This window comes from Kogia breviceps, chromosome 13, assembly GCF_026419965.1.
Source record: "Kogia breviceps isolate mKogBre1 chromosome 13, mKogBre1 haplotype 1, whole genome shotgun sequence".
Classification (NCBI taxonomy): Eukaryota; Metazoa; Chordata; class Mammalia; order Artiodactyla; family Physeteridae; genus Kogia; species Kogia breviceps.
This window is the reverse complement of record NC_081322.1, coordinates 64,988,626-65,010,826: the sequence shown is the minus strand read 5'-3', so window position 1 is coordinate 65,010,826 and position 22,201 is coordinate 64,988,626. Positions and strand designations below refer to the sequence as shown.

Sequence of the window (22,201 nt, the reverse complement as noted above, 5' to 3'; positions counted from 1 at the left end):
TGTCCTATTGTTGGTTGTCAATTTTTTCCCATTTTCTGTGCCTTCATTCCCAAGTCCTTTATTTTCTCAATATTTACCTTAGAATTGAGATTTTCTTCATTGAAAACAGTAAACTTTTATATAAATGAGGGCTTTTTAAAAAAAAATACATTTTTGGCTTTGACACTTTATTCACATGTTATTCAACCAGAAGTATTTTGGATTGTAGGATGTAATAGTTTATTTTTCTTGCATTGATATTTATTTCATTTTTAGTTCTAGGTCTCGTTCCAGGACATATTCAAGATCTCGTAGTAGAGATCGCATGTATTCTAGAGATTATCGCCGAGATTACAGAAACAATAGAGGAATGAGACGACCTTATGGGTACAGAGGAAGGGGTAGAGGGTATTATCAAGGAGGAGGAGGTAGATATCATCGAGGTGGATATAGACCTGTTTGGAATAGAAGACACTCCAGGAGTCCTAGACGAGGTCGTTCACGTTCCAGGAGTCCAAAAAGAAGATCCGTTTCTTCTCAAAGATCCCGAAGCAGATCTCGCCGATCATATAGATCATCTAGGTCTCCAAGATCATCCTCTTCTCGTTCTTCGTCCCCGTATAGCAAGTCTCCTGTCTCTAAAAGACGAGGGTCTCAGGAAAAACAAACCAAAAAAGCTGAAGGGGAGCCCCAAGAAGAGAGTCCTTTGAAAAACAAATCACAGGAGGAACCGAAAGATACATTTGAACATGACCCATCTGAATCTATTGATGAGTTTAATAAATCATCAGCTACATCTGGTGATATTTGGCCTGGCCTTTCAGCATATGATAATAGTCCTAGATCACCCCATAGTCCTTCACCAATTGCTACACCACCTAGTCAGAGTTCATCTTGCTCTGATGCCCCCATGCTCAGTACAGTACACTCTGCAAAAAACACCCCCTCTCAGCATTCACATTCCATTCAGCATAGTCCTGAAAGGTCTGGGTCTGGTTCTGTTGGAAATGGATCTAGTAGATACAGTCCTTCTCAGAATAGTCCAATTCATCACATCCCTTCACGAAGAAGCCCTGCAAAGACAATCACACCACAGAATGCTCCAAGAGATGAGGCTAGGGGACGTTCCTCATTTTATCCTGATGGTGGAGATCAGGAAACTGCAAAGACAGGAAAATTCTTAAAAAGGTAAGAACTAAGAGAATTTAGATTATAATATTAATACTTCTGTTCTTTGAATTCTTTTTGGATTTTAAGACTAAAAATTGCATTGTGATGTGTATTTAGCTATTTTTACTCATGAGTTCCTTCTTTATTAAGATAATTCCAAATTGTTTTTATTTATATCTTCTTAACTTTGGAAGTGAAGTGTTCTAATAAATGTTTATGAAGCTAATTCATATTCCTCCTTTTCATTTTATCCGTTTTTAGTCAGTCCAGAATTGAGAGTATAAATGAGAAATTGAGTAGCATAAAGCATAACTAATGGTTAACATGTTGTAAAAACAGTAAAAACAATATAACTAATGGTTAACATGTTGTAAAAACAGATTAATTTTATAAGTGTTAGCTTATTTTGTTCTCTTCACCATTATAATGTGACCTACATAAATAATGCAGTTATATTACATGTTCTTGTGTGGTATTATAAACAGTCCAGCTGCTGGGTTTTAACGAATCTGCCTGATTGTAGAAAAGATAATAAACGGTATTTCTTACTCAAGTAAACATTTCAAAGAGATACTTGGTTTGAATTCTAATTTCAAGCATTGCTAAAGGTTACTGAAAAGCTTAATGAAAATGGGTTGCTAAGGTAGTGTGATTGACTTACAGATGAGGGAATATTGCAAGCATGCTATTTATGGTTTAGTGCTATACAATCTAAAATTAATTTTCTTATTGAACTGATACATAGTTTCCACTTAATATTGCCAGAAATCTTTTTCTACTGCAAAGTATATATGAACTATTTTGTGATCTAGATAGACTATTAAATATCTAATATTAATTATCTTGAAGTCTACTTTTTTAACTCTTATTTATATTAGAAAAGTGAAATAGTCTGAGATTTTGAGTATAATCATAAGTAGAATTTTAATAGTTAAGTATATTGTTTATTAGTGGTTCTTAGCCTCAGAAATTAAGCTGTGTTGTATGTTCTAGAATCTCTGTGGAAATTTGGATTTGTTAGTGCAGAATTGTGGACTATAAATAGAACAGGTTTTTGAGAATGGCTTTACTTTTTTTTAACTTTAGATGTAAATTTATTTTAAAACTCAGTACGTAAGCTGTATGGATGCTTTTAATGCTTTTTAAAAGTGGAATCTGAAAAAGCACTTTTCAGTAGGGTTTTTTCCTCTTACTACTGGTCCTGTGATATTGGGAAGCACAATTAAGTATGCAAGTGATCTGCAGTGAATGCAATCCAGAGTTACCATCCTCTTCTTTGCTTATTCACAGGTTCACAGATGAAGAGTCTAGAGTATTCCTGCTTGATAGGGGTAATACCAGGGATAAAGAGGCTCCAAAGGAGAAAGGATCAGAGAAAGGGAGGGCAGAGGGAGAATGGGAAGATCAGGAAGCTCTAGATTACTTCAGTGATAAAGAGTCTGGAAAACAAAAGTTTAATGATTCAGAAGGGGATGACACAGAGGAGACAGAGGATTATAGACAGTTCAGGAAGTCAGTTCTTGCAGATCAGGGTAAAAATTTTGCTACTACATCTCACCGGAATACTGAGGAGGAAGGACCCAAGTACAAGTCCAAAGTTTCATTGAAAGGCAATAGAGAAAGTGATGGATTTAGAGAAGAAAAAAATTATAAACTTAAAGAGACTGGATATGTAGTGGAAAGGCCTAGCACTACAAAAGATAAACACAAGGAAGACGACAAAAATTCTGAGAGAATAACAGTAAAGAAAGAAACTCAGTCACCTGAGCAGGTAAAGTCTGAAAAGCTCAAAGACCTCTTTGATTACAGTCCCCCTCTACACAAGAATCTGGATGCACGAGAAAAGTCTACCTTCAGAGAGGAGAGCCCACTTAGGATCAAAATGATAGCCAGTGATTCTCATCGTCCTGAAGTCAAACTCAAAATGGCACCTGTTCCTCTTGATGATTCTAACAGGTAATCCACACTGATACTGAATAAATAATCTGTGGGTGGTTAGTTAATATTATCTAGTTAATTATTTTCTGAATGTACTTCCCATTTTCATATTCAAACCAATGGTATATTTTGTTTGTATGTGTCTGTTACCGATATGCTCCAGACCTGCTTCCTTGACTAAAGACAGGCTACTTGCTAGTACACTTGTCCATTCTGTCAAGAAGGAGCAAGAATTCCGATCCATCTTTGACCACATTAAGTTGCCACAGGCCAGCAAAAGCACTTCAGAGTCATTTATTCAACACATTGTGTCCTTGGTTCATCATGTTAAAGGTATGTTTAGTATGCTTCTTATTGGGAATTAAATTTCTCTTGCAAGTAAAAAAATGAACAGCTATGTGTAATGATTAGTGCACCCTAGGGCTAGCAAGTATATGTAGACTATTACATTTTTGGAAAAATAGCACTACATGAAAGAGATAACAGTCTGGTTAATGTTAAGACCTATTTAATAAAGTGATTTTTAATATTTAATAAAGTGATTAAAATGCTAAGTAGAATTAAAACATATCCTAAAAATCTATATCATGATAAAACATGATGTAGATTTATACAGTGCTAAAAGTCTTTTTGAAATATACCGTAATACTGTATTTGAAGTGCAGGGTGCTTACAGATTATCTTTGATTGCATGCATTGTGACTTGTATTAATGTACTCTTGGCATGGATTTATAACAAAGTGGGGCAGTATTGTTACTATTGTTTATTAAGAATTTCTTTTTAACTTTTAAAGAAACTTGAAACCAGTGGGGAAAAACAGTATTAATTTCCTGTGTTAATTTTGTATTAGTTAACTTGTTATAATATTTGGCTTTTTTATATGATAAATCAGAAAAAACATTATTAGGATTTTTAAAGGGGAAGAAGTTCAAGAAATTTATAAGTATGTTGGATAAGTAGTGATTCTGTGATTAGTGACTGATTACGATAATAATTATGACATTTCTTTAGGTCCTAGGGTTGATAAGGGTGTTCATTTCAACTGAGTAGTGATGTTCTATTTTCACTAGTATGTAGTTTTAGTCTCAAAGTTACTAGTAATTTTCAAAGGTTTTAGCATTTGACTTTTTGGGCAAATAGATCTTGTTTTTATTATTTTGGTTTTGTATTTGAAAGGCAGTTTACTTTGAAATAGTTTCTTACCCAGGAATCTCCATGGCTGTTGATCTGAAAAGCCGTTTTTTGAAAAGTTTGTCTTTGGATGTGAGAACAACTCATAATAGCTGAAACTTGCCTTTAGCAAATTCTTTATGCATTTGATATTTCAAAACAGTGACTAGTTAATGAATTTCATTTTGACTAATTTAAACATAGTAACAAAAGAGTTTTGTTATTTGGCTATAACTAGGTTTGTGAACCAGTTTATGACCATATTACTGTGGTGCATAGAATATGAAACGTTAACATTTTTTCTTTTTTCACCTTTTTTTGACCTGTCTCCACATTTTACAATTTATTGGTGAATTTTGAGATCAGGTTTTGATAAAATTTTTCCTTTTTCGTTTTCTCTTTTTAAACAATTTTTTTTTTTAAAAAAGAACTGTAGTTATGTTTCATTATTCGTATTGTGCAACCGATCTGAACAGCTCTTACTTAACATAGAGCTGAAAATGCCCAGTGATGTTTTCTTTTTCATTGTAACTAGGTCCTGGAATATGTTTTGAAATGGCAAATCCATGTTTCAAAGTAAAATAGCTGTTGAAAGATACAGGCAAAGTTGAATCTTCTGTCTTCCTGGCAAAAATGGCATAAAAACTGAGTTGCTAGCTCAAATTCCTGGGTTTCATGGAATTATGATTGAGGCACTACCCTTGTAGTGGCCGTTTCAAGTTTTAATGATTGGTTATGAGACATGTGCTGGATATTGGGCGGTAAGTTGACACAGATGTATGTTGACCTGTTAAGCAGATAGCTTGCTTCATGTAACATTTCATGACTTTATACGTCTTTCTATATTACATCTACAGCATATTTTGAAATGGTTTAAAAACTAATCAGTATTGCTATTACTAATTTTAAAGTTGTTAAAAGAAAGACAAGACAATAATATCAAATGTGCTGTCAGGTTTGCCAAGATGCCAGAGTTTTGGAGTAATTAGTGTTAATTGATTTAAAAAATATTTTTCCAATTGAAATGGCAGTATTCAGTTTTTTCTTAAATCCAGTTTTTGTTGTCAACATAGTTCTTGTTGAAATACTTTGATTAGCTTACTAAAACTAGCTGTGTAGTTATCGTAGCATTTTTTGTTTTCTGCAAATGATTACTTGAAGTTAACTTCATTGGTTCATATTGGCAAGACTTAAGGACATTCACATATTGTTCCTTTTTGTTCTGTTTGAGGAAGTGTAGTGCATTATTGAAATGGAATTAGAGACTCAGTTTATGTATTTATTGTTCTTGGACTATATGCAATATTGACAGGGGCCTGCGAGGAACTTTGCATCAGTTACCTGTTGAGGTACAAGAAGTTACAAGGGACAGGGTAGGAGTTCTTTGTAACACTTGGTTCTCTTCTGCTAGGTTTCTTGAGTATTTTTATTTTCCTTTCACCGCTACATGCCCTTCTGTCACAAATGAAAATCCCTCTTAAAGTAAAGATAACTAACTGGGCAGTGTTTCTCCTAAATCAACAGAGCAATACTTCAAATCAGCTGCAGTGACCCTAAACGAGAGGTTCACTTCGTATCAGAAAGCCACTGAAGAACATAGTGCCCGGCAAAAGAGCCCTGAGATACACAGGTAATGTATACTGGGTATGTAAAAAGGTGGTTTTGATAGGAAGACACTGTTTAAACAAGTTTATGTTGGAACTTTAGACAAGATACATGGAACTACATGGATGTCATGACACAAATGAACTTTGATTTATAGCTTGAATAAATATATATCCAATCTTGAAAAGTTTGTAATTTACTCTTCTTAATTTTCAGTTTTATTTGGTTTAAACTGGTTGTTAGAACTTAAAATACTAATTCTTATCACTTGCCAGTATGGAATTAAATAGTTACCATAGTTGTATGTTGGGAGGGGGTTGGATGCCTAGAGTAAGTAACCCTTGAATTCGATTTACTTCCAGTAAGTTTGTAAAATAAAAATGTTTGGTGAAAGGTAGACTTGTTTTTCATGAAAAGATCGTGATTGTTGAAGTCAGACGATTATGTTCCAGTCCTTGCTCTCTCACTTAATTGCGTTGTGATAAGAAAGTTATTTAATCTCTTAACATCAGTTTTTCCCATCTACAAACAAGAATAACAGTGCCTGTTTTGCAGGGTGGTGGTGACAATTAGTATTGATTATAAAGTATCTAATTCTGTGCTTAATACAAAGTAGCTATGGATTTGGTGGTCACTGCTGAAGAGGCACTTGAGAAGATGAAACTGACACTAGCTTAAAAAGGCAACGAGAGACACAGAATAAAACTAAAGACCTACTGAATATGTAAAAATATTGGAGATACTTAAGACCAAATAATCCTATTTGTATATTCATACACAATGTATTATAATTGTATGATGATTAACACTTAAAATGTTAATATCCAATTTAATCAAAACATGTTTTCCCGTTTTTGGTGGTTAAAGTAAGCTTGATATCTTAAAAGGACAGGCTTAGGGGCTTCCCTGGTGGTGCACTGGTTGCGAGTCCACCTGCTGATGCAGGGGACACGGGTTCGTGCCCCGGTCCGGGAAGATCCCACATGCCGCGGAGCGGCTGGGCCCGTGAGCCATGGCCGCTGAGCCTGCGCGTCCGGAGCCTGTGCTCTGCAATGGGAGAGGCCACAACAGTGAGAGGCCCATGTAACACACACGCACACACGCACACGCACACACACGTCAGGCTTCATTTATATATAAAAATTTGGTTGAAGCATTTTAATTCATTTTTAATATAGTTTTAATTAATTATCTATTAGGAATTAGATTAATAATCTTGCTGTGCTAAATTAGACAACTGGGAGAGAAACAACTGTCTAGTATTTTCTTTACAAAAATGGACAATTTTAGGAATTTGTGGAACCATAAAGTTAATGTGACTACAAATAGACTTTATTTTACATTAAGGAGAATTGACATCTCTCCAAGTGCCCTGAGGAAGCACACCCGTTTAGCAGGGGAAGAGAGAGTTTTTAAAGAAGAAAATCAAAAGGTATGTTTTGAATGGACCTTTTTTTTCCCCTCATGTTAACTTCAGCTTAGTTAATGATATTGTACTAATAAGCATAGTTTGTTTAGGCAAAATGTTTATGGATATCATCTGTCTGTAACTTGTAAATACATTATATATTTATGGTAGTGTATATAGTGTATTTTCCTAGAAGAAATAAAGCTGACGCTGTCCTATATATCTAAGTTAAGCCAAGAATAATTTTTTAAAATGCTACTGAAAGGAAGAAACTAGTTCTAAGAAAAGGGCAAAGAATCAATGAGTAGACAAAGGAAAATTATAAAAGCAAAGATACAAATTATATTAGGGTTTCTGTTAGAGGTGAAGTGGATGAGCCAGAATAAATATTCCTTGATTTATGTGTGCCTAAATTAATATCTCTAGGTTCTTCACAGAGAGAACAAGAAGTAATCTCCATGCTACTGGGCATTTTTGATCTGGACTAAGAAATAAGCATTCTAAGAACTGGTTTACAAATGAACATTTGGAACAAAAACTGTGTTACAGTTTTTGTGGATTGGGGGGAAGAATGCTTTTAAACTTGAGAAAGGAGCCTGAATGACTGGAATGACTGGCGTTGGGGTCGGGGCACTCTGAATATGGAATTCAGTCGTTAAGGGACTCTGATTAATTGATAATTTGAAATTGACATTTTCTAGGTATATTATATGACAGTTCATAAAAGTCTAGTTGAAATGTGGAGCAAGGTTAAAAGGGAGCAACTGTCTGTTGTAGTGAAAAGGCTAGGGAACTTGGAAGTGTATTGCTTGGTTCCAATTCTGGCCATCACCGAGTACTGTCTCTGTGATATTAGGAAAGTAATTACCTTCTTGGACATTGGTTTTCTAATAGGAAGAGTGAGAATACATATATTTTGCAGAGTTGAGTAATTGGGCTGTTATGAAAACATTGGCATTTTTATTACTAGAAGCTGTTATTAATGGTTGTAGTATATAACCGTTTTAATTAGGCATGCTATTAATTCATTAGATAAGAAATTTAGAGCTTAGGAAGAAAGTGGTTTCTTGCATGGGGCACATTAATCTTGGAAAACCAGATTCTGAGAAGTGAATGCTAATTTGGGCTTTTACTTTCAATACCTTGGGTTCAATGTTGGTTAATTTTGTTTTGCCCACAGTTTAGTCTATTCTTGTACTCTGACAGTGAGTATCTTCCTTCTCTCTTCGTTACTCAAACCGATTGATCGAGAGGAGAGAAAATAGTGATAACTAATGGAAGGACAAGAGGATATGACATTGCTTTTTATCCTTTATGTTTCTATGAGTGAACAATTAACATATATGTAGTACTATGTAGTTTATATATATATATATATATATATGTATGTATGTATATATATATAGTTGTATGTATATATAGTTTGGCCTTTACAAAATACTTTCACTTATCTTGTTACTTGTGGACTTGGTAATAATGTATTACTAGGTGAATAGGAAGGTTTTTGCTCTTGATTAGATTTTTCTTGTTACAGTGGGAGCAAATAGGTGAGTAGTTGGTATCATTTGGAGATATATTTATAGTTTTATGAATGTTTATGAACATTATAGCTAGACTTCCCAGAGTAAGTACTTCTTATTGTTGAATACTAGCAAGGATATCCACATTGCTTAGCATCTTACTGATGTATAATTTTTCTTCATTCCTAGATGCCTCTTTCCATCTTCCTAAATTATATAGTATTTGAAAAAGCAATGGAACAAGAAGGAGGTGAATTGTGACCCAGTTAAACTAATGTCCGTTGCAATACCTGAATTGAGAAAGGGCAGTATATGGCCCAGATACTGAGTACAGGATTGGGAATAATATCTTTCTGGCTTTGTTTCTACCCTTGTTCAACCTCAGTTGGTTTCATTAATCATATTATGCTTGCATGTTATGGAAATTACAGAATACTTAACTTTTGAAGTGGTTTTTATTGGGTTGGTCAACTTATGGGAAGAGCTTGATGACAACGAGGCTTAAAGAATGAGAACCATTACTTTAGGATCCCTTAACTTTATAGGCAGATGGCTATACTGACTAACTGAGTATAACCTCTATCATTGTTAAACTATATTAAAAACCATTTTGAAGGATGAGGGATGATAATGAGGATGCGCTGAGTGGAAAAATAATTGTGTCATTTTACTGTATGAAAGTTTATTATGGATTGCTTTGAACAAAAACCTATGACATTTCCAAGATGATTACCTTTTAATAATTTCCCCAGTCCCATTATACTTGTGTACATAAATGTTTAGTGAAAACATCAAGTACATTTTTAAATAAAAACTAAGTATGGAAGTAGTATGTTATTCATTCTTTTCTGATACTAAAATGCCAGCTTAGAAACTGGCCTAAAATTTGGTTGTGTGTGTGTGTGTGTGTGTGTGTGTGTGTGTGTATATGTATATACACACACACACACACATATACACACACATATATATGTATTTTTGTCCCTGTAGTTTCCCTAAAATCTATTTTAATATGTCTTTTATAGGGAGATAAAAAATTAAGGTGTGATTCTGCTGATCTTCGGCATGACATTGATCGTCGGAGAAAAGAAAGAAGTAAAGAACGGGGGGATTCCAAGGGCTCCAGGGAATCCAGTGGATCAAGAAAGCAGGAAAAAACTCCAAAAGATTACAAGGAATACAAATCTTACAAAGATGACAGGTAATTGTTAAAACTGTCTGAGTTAGGTTTTAGCTTCTAATTAGCCTTTAATAATTGTCAGCTTAATTGCTTTCAATTTTGACTGTGTAATCAAATGTTTAAATTTAAACAATTAAAATTATTTGTTTTACAGCAAAAATATATTTGTCTTTTACACGGCTTATGGTGGATGAGGACAAAAACTTTGGAATAGCAAGCTAACACTGAAAAAAAAAATGACAAATTAATGTGTCCTATTATCCAGGCTACATCAGGAGGTTGGACTTCAATGCAGTGCATTTCTAGAAACAGTTTGTGTAAGAACTTTGGTTCGTTATGCTTGATTCCGCACTTTTTCAACTCATAACACCCAGAGTACAAGAATTTTAAACTGATGTCTAGTGGTTTAACATGGGCGAGATGGGGGGGAGGAAGGACTAGTTTTTTTGAAATAGCAATGTGTATTAGTCTTTCAAAGTAATGTTTCCATGGATACTGTTAGAAGTGGTAAGAGTTATCACAGGTATGACCTTTTCGGGTGTTGCATTAGAATCATGTAAAATTGATCATCATAGAGTCAAATAATTAATAGGAGTACTAAGAAGTATTATAGATAATTGTTTTCCTTGCTATTCATTAGGTAAATGGTGGATTTTACTTGTGTTTTTTAATTTATGACTGGTATTTGTAATGTCATATGCTTTTTATTTCAATAACGGAGTTATGGCCTAAACGATATCAACTGTTCTCACCCAGGGTGTACAAACTGCATTCATTTTGAAACATGGCCTTAAGACCATTCTTACTTTTTCCTACTCTTCTCTTCCTTTCCTTAAAATAAAAATAAGTTAAAAATATTGAAGAACTGAACCTTATTCTTGAAGTTTCCAGACTGCTAGTTTCTAACTGGCATGTCATACCATGTTTTTCAGTAGTGATGTAAAACAAATATTGAAGGAGAATGGAAACAGACTTTGTCAGAGTTTAACACCCAATCATTTTAGTTGCATAATAATTTTAATAGGGGATAGATTTTTTGACTTGAAAAATATCCCTTATTGTAAGATTCAACAGGGTCTTTTTATCTTTTTTAAAAATAGCACACATTTTTTGTTTCCTTTATTTTGCAGTAAACATAAAAGTAGAGAGCAAGATCATTCTCGATCTTCATCCTCTTCAGCATCACCTTCTTCTCCCAGTTCTCGAGAAGAAAAGGAGAGTAAGAAGGAAAGAGAAGAAGAATTTAAAACTCACCATGAACTGAAAGAATACTCAGGCTTTGGAGGAGTTAGCCGACCACGAGGAACCTTTGTAAGTAATAAAATTATCTTTGATCATTTGGTAGAACTTTACTTTAGAGTACTATACATAAGGAAAGTAAAATATATGTTTTAGACATTGTCTGTTGTGTGAGTCATTACACCTATAGGCTTGAAAAATAAAATGGTATTTGATATATCGTTATTAAGAAATGCCATTTAGGGGGAGTGAGGAAGGGCTGGAGCTGGGATGATGCTTTCTTTGTATGTAAAGTAAATAAATGTTTTTGCCTGATTTAAAAAAAATAAAATGCCAATTTGAGATTTAGAAGCATCTATATATACTAGATAACTTTCCTTAACATTGGAATCAGTAACTGTACATAGTGCTTAGAGACCCAAGAGTCAAGCAAAGTTAATGATTGAGATCCATTTCTTTAATCACTTAGTTCTTGAAAAAATTGTCTTGAAACAAAAAAATCCATATGTTCATTTCTGTATTGACAACTATTTTCATTTTTGCATATTTTCTTCAAGTTCTTGTTTATCCGTGTATCAATCATAGAAATTATATCTTTTCATTCTACATAGCATGTGCATTATTCCCATGTTTTCATAAATTTGTTAAAGTTGTTAATTTAATGACTTCATAGTAGTGCATCTTCTTGACTCTTTAATTTCTAGATTCAGATTCCTACCTTGAGCAAGTATCCAGTTGGTTATTAGTGGGGTTCACTAATAGATCATTTGGGAAAGAGAAGAGCTTTGCCTATATGGTGATAGGTGTAGTTGAACACTTGGGATGTTAGTGTTAGGAATTCGACAACTCTTGGCTAGTAGAAGGGAAACAAACCAACTTGATTATTTAAAAATTTTAGTTCAGGCCTTGAAAGTGCAGTATTCTGACTGCACTGTCAACTAATTAGGTTGACTGCATTTCTTCTTAACCTACTCAGCTTTCAGTAGGCAGAATTTTTTGCCTCCTTACTGGCCTCAGTGGCCATGAAGTTGAGATTTAGGAAAGAAATTAGGGAATGTTTTTTGTTACTGCAGTAAAATTAGAGTTTGCATGTAACTTAATACCTCTTGATTTCATTACTAAACAACTTTGTTAATGTTAATCAGTTTCGAATTAGAGGCAGAGGAAGAGCCAGAGGAGTTTTTGCTGGGACAAATACTGGTCCAAACAACTCAAATACTACTTTTCAAAAGAGACCGAAGGAAGAGGAATGGGATCCAGAATATACCCCAAAGAGCAAGAAGTACTTCTTGGTGGGTGTTAGAAATCTCTGTTTATTTGGTTTGCATTAATTTTCAAAGCATACTGGGTGAATACATTTGAGTACAGGTATCCACTACTATGAGAAGATTTCACCATCATATAGGAAACATTTAGAATAAATCATTACCCAGATGATTTTGAAGTTTTGAAAATGTGGGTCCCTTTAGTCCTGTTTATACTTTATTGATACCACCTATGGGCTGATCAGGGTAAAGTAAAAATATACCTGATTTGATAGCCACATTCAGAGAAGAACAGTAACTTGTTTCATATCTGTCTATAAGACGGTAAAAGTTGTAGAAGCTTCTCATTAAGATTTACTTTTCATCATCGCAGCTATTTGTTTAATTGAAAGACAAGGAGAAGAATTCTTTCACAGTATATGTAATTAAGGTCCTTAGGAGGCTGTTAACTTTTATTGGAGTAAAAGGAAGATGAAAAATTACATTATGGAAAAGTTGCTAGATACACATTAATTTAGTGCTTCCTTGTGATGCTCTTCTCTCTGAAGTAGTTTTATAAGGGATGAAGCCAGAGGAGGTGGGTCCTGAAAGATTGTCTAGGTAATGATGGAAATTTTCTGCACTTTGGCATGGGAGAAGAGGGTTTTTTCCTGTATTATAGAAACTTGAGAAAATACCAAAAACCATTACCAGAATACTCATTTTTGTCATAGCTTCTCAGGGAAGTCATGTTTTAGAGACTATTTCTGAAGATGAATTGTTTTTTCGAAGCAAGGAGGAAAATAGTACTGGATTTTATAGAAATGTATCTTTCATTTGGCTTTTTATGAATATATTTGAATAGACCTGAATATCCATGCCATCAGCTAAATTAGAGTTACAGAGCTGTATTCTGAAGTAGATCTATATTTTGTTTGAAGAATGGGTGTTGTAGCTGTTTCAAAAATTAATTTCCATTTGCCTCTTTTTGGGGTACTTTAATGACCAAGAGTCTGAAAAAGTTAAGCATAATGTTTGCACAGCATATGCTCCTGTGAGGAGAAATTTATGCTTGAGTTGACAGTCTGGAAAGTGGAAAGGCATTTTATTCAGTTACAGAAAAGTTTAAAAGACCTATCTCCTTTTTGATTTAAGAATTTATGAATAGTAGACTGCTGTTTATGCTATAGATGGAAAGATAAATATTTCGTTTCTTGGCTTACGAGACCTAGTAGTGGAGAACATTCTAGATACATATATGGTCGATCTCCTCCCAAGGAGGAAATGGTGGATTATTGCAAAGGAGATACTGATTAGGAGAAACTTCGTAGATGATTTTGGATTGAATTGAGCTTAAAAGATGAGCAGGTGTACTGTAAGAAAGCAGGGGTGAAACATCCTTAAATAGAGAACTCCAATACTCAGATGGCTAGATGGTGTAAGTTTGGGAAAACTAAGAAAAAGCGGGAGCCAAATTTTGGAAGGCCATAATACTTGAATAAATTTGGAGGTTAAGCAGAGTTTGGAAAATCATGGTTGTGACAAGCAGATCTGGGAAATAATTGTTTGAACTAAGGTGCTATAGGTTTGAGAAAAGTTTAAGGAACATTTATGAAGGCTTATTTAGGGAGCCACTAGTTGGGTGTTGGTAGTGAGAAGATGGAATCTCTCAAAGATAGGGAATAAAGGGGAAAGCAGCTAATTTGAGGTGAAGATTAAGTTCTGTTATTGAAGTGCCAGGCAGAAATTAAGTGGAAATGTGCAATAGGCAGTTGCTAATGCAGATCTAGAGAGAAAAAAGTCTAGGAGCCATCATATAGTCACAAAGCCACAGTAAGATCACCCAGTCAGAAGAGATGAAAAGGCCAACCTTGCAAAGGTGGGGTGAGGAGTGAGTGATTGTAAAAATGCCAGACAAATAGAGCAATTGTGAAAGGACAAAAAGTTAAGAGGGAAATGAGAGGTGAACAAGTAGATAGTAATTGTTCAGCACCCTTAAACATTTTACGAATATTTAATTTAGGCCAGACCTTCATTTTTCTATGGTGTTCTTTCAGTCTCCAGTATCATAGTTTTTGTCTTAAATTGGGACATGATTATTTTTTATTGTCATATAGCTAGGCATTAGTTATATTAATTAAGAAGAGTGTTATTTAACATTTTGTATGTTGCTATTCTGGGTTATGTTTTAAAATCTCCATTTCTATATAAATATAGACATAAACATACATTTGTCACAGACTAATGCTCACTAGAAGTAAACTTAACACATCACATTTTTTCTTATAAATCAGTTTCCAAAATTAATTATTTTCTTAATTAATGAGCTGTTGGAATGACAACTCTGGTTTTTACCTGGGAATTTAAATTTAAAATATTTTGCGTAGTCTGAATAGGTCTGACTTTTCAGACAGCTAGTGTTGAGAATAGAAATATTTTAAAAAATTTGAGACTAAATGGAGTTGAAAATTATAGATTCCCCTAGGTTTTGACAAACATGGAAATGTCCAGAGTAATGAAATGTTTAACACTTAGTAGTAATAACGGATAGCATTTATTGAACATACACTATGCTAGGCACCATTCTAAGTCTTTTACATATATCATGCTTATGAAGTCCTTTTGAGGTAGGGCCATTATTCCACTTGTATAGATGAAAAACGCAGAGGTACAGAGATTGAGCAGCTTGACCAAAAATACATACATGGCCAGTAGGGGTGGGGTCAGGATTTGAACCCATACCTTGGGCTCCAAAAGGTTCTTAAAGCTTGTATCATTTTTCCTCCAGTACTGAGTAATAGTAACATTTGTTGCATTCTTAATCTGAAATTTTCCTTCTCAGAAATTTGATTTATGCAAAGATAAGGTAATGTTTTCAATAATAAGTATTCCAGGAAAGATACAATCTTTTTAGAACCGGAAATTCTCTGGAGAGGTGAGAGTATGTGAAGAGTTGGAGCAAGTGGGAAAGTACTAAAATGGGCAAGTTCTCCGTGTTGAGTTGATGTCATCTGAGGAAAAGAAAATCCCTTGTGGGAAAGGACGTTTGGGTTGGCGCTTTAATAAATTCACTCTTTGAAATTTGATCATTCTATACAGAAGAGATCAGAGGATTCAGAAGGTCTTGGTTCTGATCTGGCCTCCTTTGTTAACATATTGTTGGCTGTGTATTGTAAATATCTAACATCCTCTTTGTCATCTATGAAGTAATAGTCTGTAATAAGACTAAAATCTTGGCTGTAAGAATTTGAGGATTAAGAGTTAGTAGTATGCTTAGGGACTTCCCTGGTGGTCCAGTGGTTAGGACTCCATGGTTTTACTGCAGGGGGCATGGGTTCAATCCCTGATCAGGGAACTAAGATCTCACATGCCTCTTGGCGCGGCGAAAAGAAAAATAAAAAAGTTAGTGTGCTTAGCATCAAAATGTCACTGAGGTAGCTGCCGGGATACCCTCTGAAAAACACAGTGTGATCTTGGAGCTTTTGTTTTCTTTAATTTCAGATGATTGTATATTTAAAAGTAATTGCTAGTTTAACTATAGTGTCTAGTTTTGCCACTGCTTTTTCTGTTTCAGCTCTTAGCTACCTCATATGGTAACTATTTACTGTCACCAAGATACCTAGAAAACGTATTCTGTGGATAATGGGCATAAGGGGCAGTGGAAAAGATTGACTCTGTGGCCTTGGGCAAGTTACTCAATTTCTCTGTGCCTCAATTTCTTTATATCTAAAATGGGGTTAGTAACAGTATTTTACCAGGGTTATTGTGAGAATTAGATGAGTAATAAGCACCATATAAATATTATCACCACCATTGTTTGCTTGTTTGTCAGGCACTGGGCCGGGCAGTTTTTTTTACAGATGTCTGTGTTCCTTCAAGGCTATCTCTGGTTTTTCTAAATGAGGAAGTAAAGTCACACAGTTTCTGTTAAGATTGAAACCCATGCCTCTGGCTTCAATGGCCGTTTGCTTCTTCCTACAGATCCATGGAATACTGTGTAAATACCACAAACAAGAAAGCATAAAGGCTATATAGAGTTAGTTGTGTTAATACCAAAAGGGAGCCTGAAATTATGTAATTGTGTGTGCATATTATTTTGAGTGGCAGACTATTTTAAAATAGTTTATTTTGGGTTTACAATTGAACTTTCTGATATATTGAAATTTACACTTTTGATAGTTCCTAAGTTCATTCTTTGAGTCATGCACATCTCTGCCTAGTCATCTTTTATTGGTTTGGTAAAGCTAGATTATTAGATATGGGTAAGGGGTCTTTTATATAGTCTGTTAATTACATGTGTGAACTTTTCAAGTCATTCAGGAGGGTGATCTGTATTACATGAGTATGCACAAAGGCACATTGCATGTTTTGAAAATGTGTTCATATTATGTATTTGAAAAGTTTTAGTGACTTTTGGACAGCTGATCAATATCAGTACTCCATAAGTTGTACTTATGTATGTAGATTGTACTTGTATACAGTGTATGCAACATTGTTTGCATTATGCCTGTTGTCTCATAAAGGGGTGTCACTCCCATTTTTGTAGGTATGAACTTAAAAGTAAGTTTGAGGTGGGCAGCAGTTAAATTACATTACAGGAGAGCTTTGGCTTTTTGTTTTGTACTTCGGGATGTAATACTCTTCTGCTTATTGACAAAGTCAAGAACTTTTCAATTTTGCAGATACTTTGATTAAAGGAACAATTTGTAACTTGGGGAACATCTGTTTTTGGATGCATTTAATGAAAAATTAAGGTTGGACTGTAATAATAGCTGCAGTATTTTAGGTTAGTGAAGAAGAAAGAAGTTGAGATATTACTCTAGGGACCACACCATCATGATTTGGCTTGTGAAATTTCCTTGCCAAGAAGACTGATGTGTAATACACGTTGATTTAGATTTAAATCTCAGGATTTAAAAAATCTGTTGCTATATGTAAATTATAATTCTTATCACCTGTTTTATTTAGTAAATGTTACTGATAATGTAATGATATTTTTATGCTTTGTTGCATATTTATGACTGAGGTAATTTTTTGGGGAAAAATATCGGTTATTTTATCATTTATACACAGTATATTAATAAGTGGACTTAGACTGAAATAAAAACGGAAAGCAAAAAAGTAAAAATTTTGAAAATTGGCAGTAATTTAGCAGTTGAGATTCTCCAAAAAAACTGGGCAGCTCTCAAATGCTTGGGTTACGAAGCAATAGGATGTAACTATTTGGTTTCATGATGGAGTATGTTTTTGTTGAAAAGTTCAGTTTTATTTTTTGTGTTTTGGAACAGCACCAATCTCATTTACCCAATCTTCAGACAATTTATACCCTGATTTATGATTGGGGATATAATCATCTTCCTTACAAGAAAGACGTTTCATTCATGATTGTTTTTAACCTTTCTGTAGCATGATGACAGAGATGATGGTGTGGATTATTGGGCCAAAAGAGGAAGAGGTCGTGGTACTTTTCAACGTGGCAGAGGGCGCTTTAACTTCAAAAAATCAGGTAGCAGTCCAAAATGGACTCATGACAAATATCAAGGGGACGGGATTGTTGAAGATGAAGAAGAGACCATGGAAAATAATGAAGAAAAGAAGGACAGACGCAAAGAAGAAAAGGTAGAAATTTACAACTTGTTAGTGATTCTTACATTTTCTTATGTATGGGTTTGGTGGGCCAGTCAGTTAATTATTTAATTTTTAGGAACAATGATTATTTTGGATCATTTTCACTTTTCATGTCTTTGCTAATCTTTCTCTCTCTCTCTCTTTTTTTTTTTTTTTTTTTTAGGAATAATAAATCTGAAGTGAGATTGCAACAGAGAATGGAACTTGCACCCACCATTTTTTTACATGATTTTTGTTTTCAAATAAGAATGTAAGCATTTTACTTAAATTTTACTGTTTGCAAGTAGTAGTCTAGAGAAATTTTGTTTTAAGTCTTCAAATATCCTGAAAAATAGTAGACTGTATGTTGAAAATTGTACTGAAATAAAGTAGAAAATTGTTACGTACCATATTTGTAACAACTTTTAAAAAAAATACTTTTACTGTTTTTGTTACATGCATTGTAATTCTGCTTTGTCTATAAGATATGGTCAAGTACAGCTCTGTGAAAGTTCTGATTCTCTTCCCTCCCTGTTTGTTAATGTTTATTCTGAAGTAAACGTTAGCTCTACATACAAATCCCTGAATAGCAATTGTTTATAGAAACCACACTAACTATTTTAACTGTATACATCTGTTTAACATTCTCCTTAATTCAAACACACTACATTGTAGGGTGACTTAATTTTTGAAGTGTACCATGGAAAAAGTTGTTATTTTGGTAAACTAAGCTAGTTTAACACCTCAGCAAATGTTTAAGAAGGAAAAAGAAACTTTGCCAATAGTGAAAAAAGTATAAAGCTGTTAAAAGCTAGATTGAAAAGTATGAGAATATTTTTCTTTCTTTCTTTTTTTTTTTTAACTGAAAGCAAGCAGTGGCCTATATAGAAACCTTTACTATTTGAGTTCAAAATTCAATATTCTCTTTCTATTCTTCTTTGAAAGTTTGAGTCATGGTCTTAGATATCAGCTATTGTTTGAGAGAGGAAACTGGTAAAAAACCCCTTCCTACCGAATGTCTTAGACTTTAAAAAAAAAACCAGAATAAAACCTGTAATCCTGGCATTGGTATGGAAGAGGATTATTCTGCAGAGTAACTTGATACATTAAAAAGACGTGTACCTGATATCATACCTTACATATTTATTTGAGCTTTTGGACAGCCAAATCATTAGTTTGTAGTCTAACCATAAGGAATAATAGGCGAACAGAATATACTGCTCATTGGTATTTTAAGTAACTTGTTTTTCATATGTCACCAATAAAAGGATCTGACAGGAAGTTTGTCACAACATTGATCTAACTTGTTTTTTATTTTTTTCCATATTTCAGTTGCAGTTTGTAAAATGGGTTTTCTTTTTCTTCCCAAGGGTTCTATTCTTCAGGAAGATAATCTTTCAAATGTGAATTGCCTTTATGTTTATGATGATATCTCTTAGAAGGAATGAAAATCCAAAATAGTAAATTTCAGTGTTAAGTCTGTCTGCTCTTAGAGCATATATAAAAGTAGTCAAATTTCACTTGTTAATTCAGCAACTGAATTTTTATGTTTGCATTAAAAGGAGATAATGCTTATTCTGTTAGTGTAAACTTTTAAACATCTTAAGTGTATGGCTCTTTCATCCTCACTGATGGTTTACAGGTGCTCTTCTAGCACCTTAAATGCAGTCAGAGGCATTAGCTAAGAGCTGTATGAGGGAAAAACATGAAAACAAAACTCAGTATATGTGATGTTTCATGGCCCTAAGATCCTTAAGTACTGCATGGTTATTTTTATTTTGTCTTTCTGAAATTGTTTGAGCAGAGGAAATAGTGTCAAAGCAACTGTGTGTTTCATTAATCAGGGCATAACTGATATTCTCCTAGTCAGAATAATACTTAATTACATGCTAAAGCAACATGGATTTGATCTCCGACACAGGAGAATTTTCATGACCATTTTATTTTATACAAATAAATTTAGCTTTTATTTTAACAGTTATTATTTGGTTAGATACTGAATCTCTATGCATGTCTATACATGTGCAGTTTTGCTTTTCCATATAAGACAACAGGAAAGGGGGACCTACTGAGAAATTATTTAATAGGGAGTAGGCATAAAGTTACCCAGGTCCTACCAGCAGGTTATATTTTAAGTGCAAATGCATTGCTTTAGCCCAAATATGTTAATGATTTGGTTAGTTTTATTAAATAAAATTGAGGAAAGAGTATCCTATTAGAACATAGTAGGAAGGGTGATTGTGAAAACACTGCAATAGAATGACATTGTGGATGTTATCATTTTTTAGAGCCAAGCATATAAAAAGTAGCGTTGTGAATTTTTTTAAACTGCAATTTAACACCCTACTTCATGACATGTTATAAAAAAAAGCTGAATGGTTCCTCTTGGTAAGGATATTGGTTTACAAGTGCTAGAAAATAGTAACTCCTTGATAACCTGCATTAACAGACTTCCTTTTGCTTAGAGAAGGAAAATAAAAATGAACCAAAGGATATTTCCAGAAAGGATTAAGAAAGCTGTTTTAAGAAGGCCATGACTCAGTCCTTAGGTCTGTATACCTTTCAACATCCTAGGAATTTTAATTAAAACAAAATTTGTTTTTCCAGTTGCAGCCTACTCTAAGGACTTACTGTTTTTCCCTTCTGTCACAGTTAAAATCAAGTGTTGGGAATTCAGTTATAATTTGAGTAAAAATATATCCAGTAAGAATGAATGTAGATGGCTAAATGATTCTTACTCAGTGTGATGTATAATGCAACAGGGACCCTTGTAAATTGTCATATGCCAATAAAATGTCATAAGTGGTAATAGCTGTTGTTTGTTTACCTGATTTTGAGACTATTTCTGTGTGTGTTCTATACAACTGATGTCAGTGGCTTATGTCTCATTTTAGAATACCAGCTTATCTGTTAGTAAAATTACTGGTATGATGTGGCTTTTTCAGAGTTGATAAATACTTTATAAAACTGCTCAAATCCCCATTTGTTTTTTCTTTTTTCTCCTGGGAAAATGGGAAATTTTACAGTGGGTAATTCTAAGCCATTGTTAATGAATACAGGAATTTCAGACTTATAGTCTAGCCCTCCTGTTCCTGTGTTCATCATACAGGAACTTGTCAGCCATAATATTATGATGGAGAAATCAGCATTACTTCTCTTTCTTTCTAGAAATAGTAGTCAGTTAATAACTAAAAAGAGTGGGGTTTTTTTTGTTTTTTAACTTACTCTTTGTTCACTTTAAGTTAGATCTGGTGTGATTCTTACCATGCCCCTCTTCTAGGTTATTTGAAATATAAAGTGAACCATTCCGTGACTTTAAACAAGCATTTTCACAGAATTTGTGTGCTAAGACAGATACATTTTGACTAATACAAATGACAAGTTATTCCTTCAGAACTTTGTTAAAGAAGTAAGAACTCTGTACATGTATGCTGAACTATACTGGGTAATTGTAACACTATGTACCAGTTAGCTACATAAAAGTGTGCTATTTTATTTATTAGGGACATTTATTTTTATTTTATTTATTTATTTATTTTTGTGTGTGTGTGTGCTAGGCAGGCCTGTCACTGTTGTGGCCTCTCCCGTTGCGGAGCACAGGCTCCGGACGCGCAGGCTCAGCGGCCATGGCTCACGGGCCCAGCCGCTCCGCGGCATGTGGGATCTTCCCGGACCAGGGCACGAACCCGTGTCCCCTGCATCGGCAGGCGGATTCTCAACCACTGCGCCACCAGGGAAGCCCGTGGGACATTTATTTTTATTTATTTATTTTTTTTGTGGTACGCGGGCCTCTCACTGCTGTGGCCTCTCCCATTGCGGAGCGCAGGCTCCGGACGCGCAGGCCCAGCGGCCATGGCTCACGGGCCCAGCCGCTCCGCGGCACGTGGGATCTTCCCGGACCGGGGCACGAACCCGTGTCCCCTGCATCGGCAGGCGGATTCTCAACCACTGCGCCACCAGGGAAGCCCGGGACATTTATTTTTAAAGAGAGTTAGTTGCTTTGTTCTTTTTCTCTTTGGCTTTTTTATTTCTTTTTGGGCACGGCATGTGGCATCTTAGTTCCCTGACCAGGGATCCAACCCTTGTCCCCTGCTGTGGAAGCTCAGCGCCCTAACCACTGGACCGCCAGGGAATTCCTCT

At 34.6% G+C, this 22,201-nt stretch overlaps 1 protein-coding gene across 7 annotated transcripts in view; it reads left to right on the top strand.

Moving 5' to 3' along the window:
- The window catches only part of BCLAF1 (BCL2 associated transcription factor 1), a 30,382-nt gene extending 9,512 nt beyond the window's left edge, over window positions 1-20,870 (top strand). Inside the window, exons 4-14 of one of the 7 annotated variants that reach the window (XR_010836062.1) lie at window positions 256-1,167; window positions 2,440-3,105; window positions 3,251-3,420; window positions 5,783-5,888; window positions 7,211-7,295; window positions 9,817-9,992; window positions 10,126-10,288; window positions 11,102-11,282; window positions 12,356-12,502; window positions 17,861-18,073; window positions 18,246-20,870. Coding sequence is in view for 4 of the 7 variants with exons in the window: in XM_059083103.2 (XP_058939086.1) it covers window positions 256-1,167; window positions 2,440-3,105; window positions 3,251-3,420; window positions 5,783-5,888; window positions 7,211-7,295; window positions 9,817-9,992; window positions 11,102-11,282; window positions 12,356-12,502; window positions 17,861-18,073; window positions 18,246-18,251 (2,662 nt within the window). In the remaining 3 variants the exon portion in view is untranslated. The remainder of the gene's footprint in view (window positions 1-255; window positions 1,168-2,439; window positions 3,106-3,250; window positions 3,421-5,782; window positions 5,889-7,210; window positions 7,296-9,816; window positions 9,993-10,125; window positions 10,289-11,101; window positions 11,283-12,355; window positions 12,503-17,860; window positions 18,074-18,245) is intronic. The other 6 variants (XR_010836064.1, XR_010836063.1, XM_059083103.2 and 3 more) reach the window with 6 other exon arrangements.
- The last annotated feature ends 1,331 nt before the right edge of the window (window positions 20,871-22,201 follow it).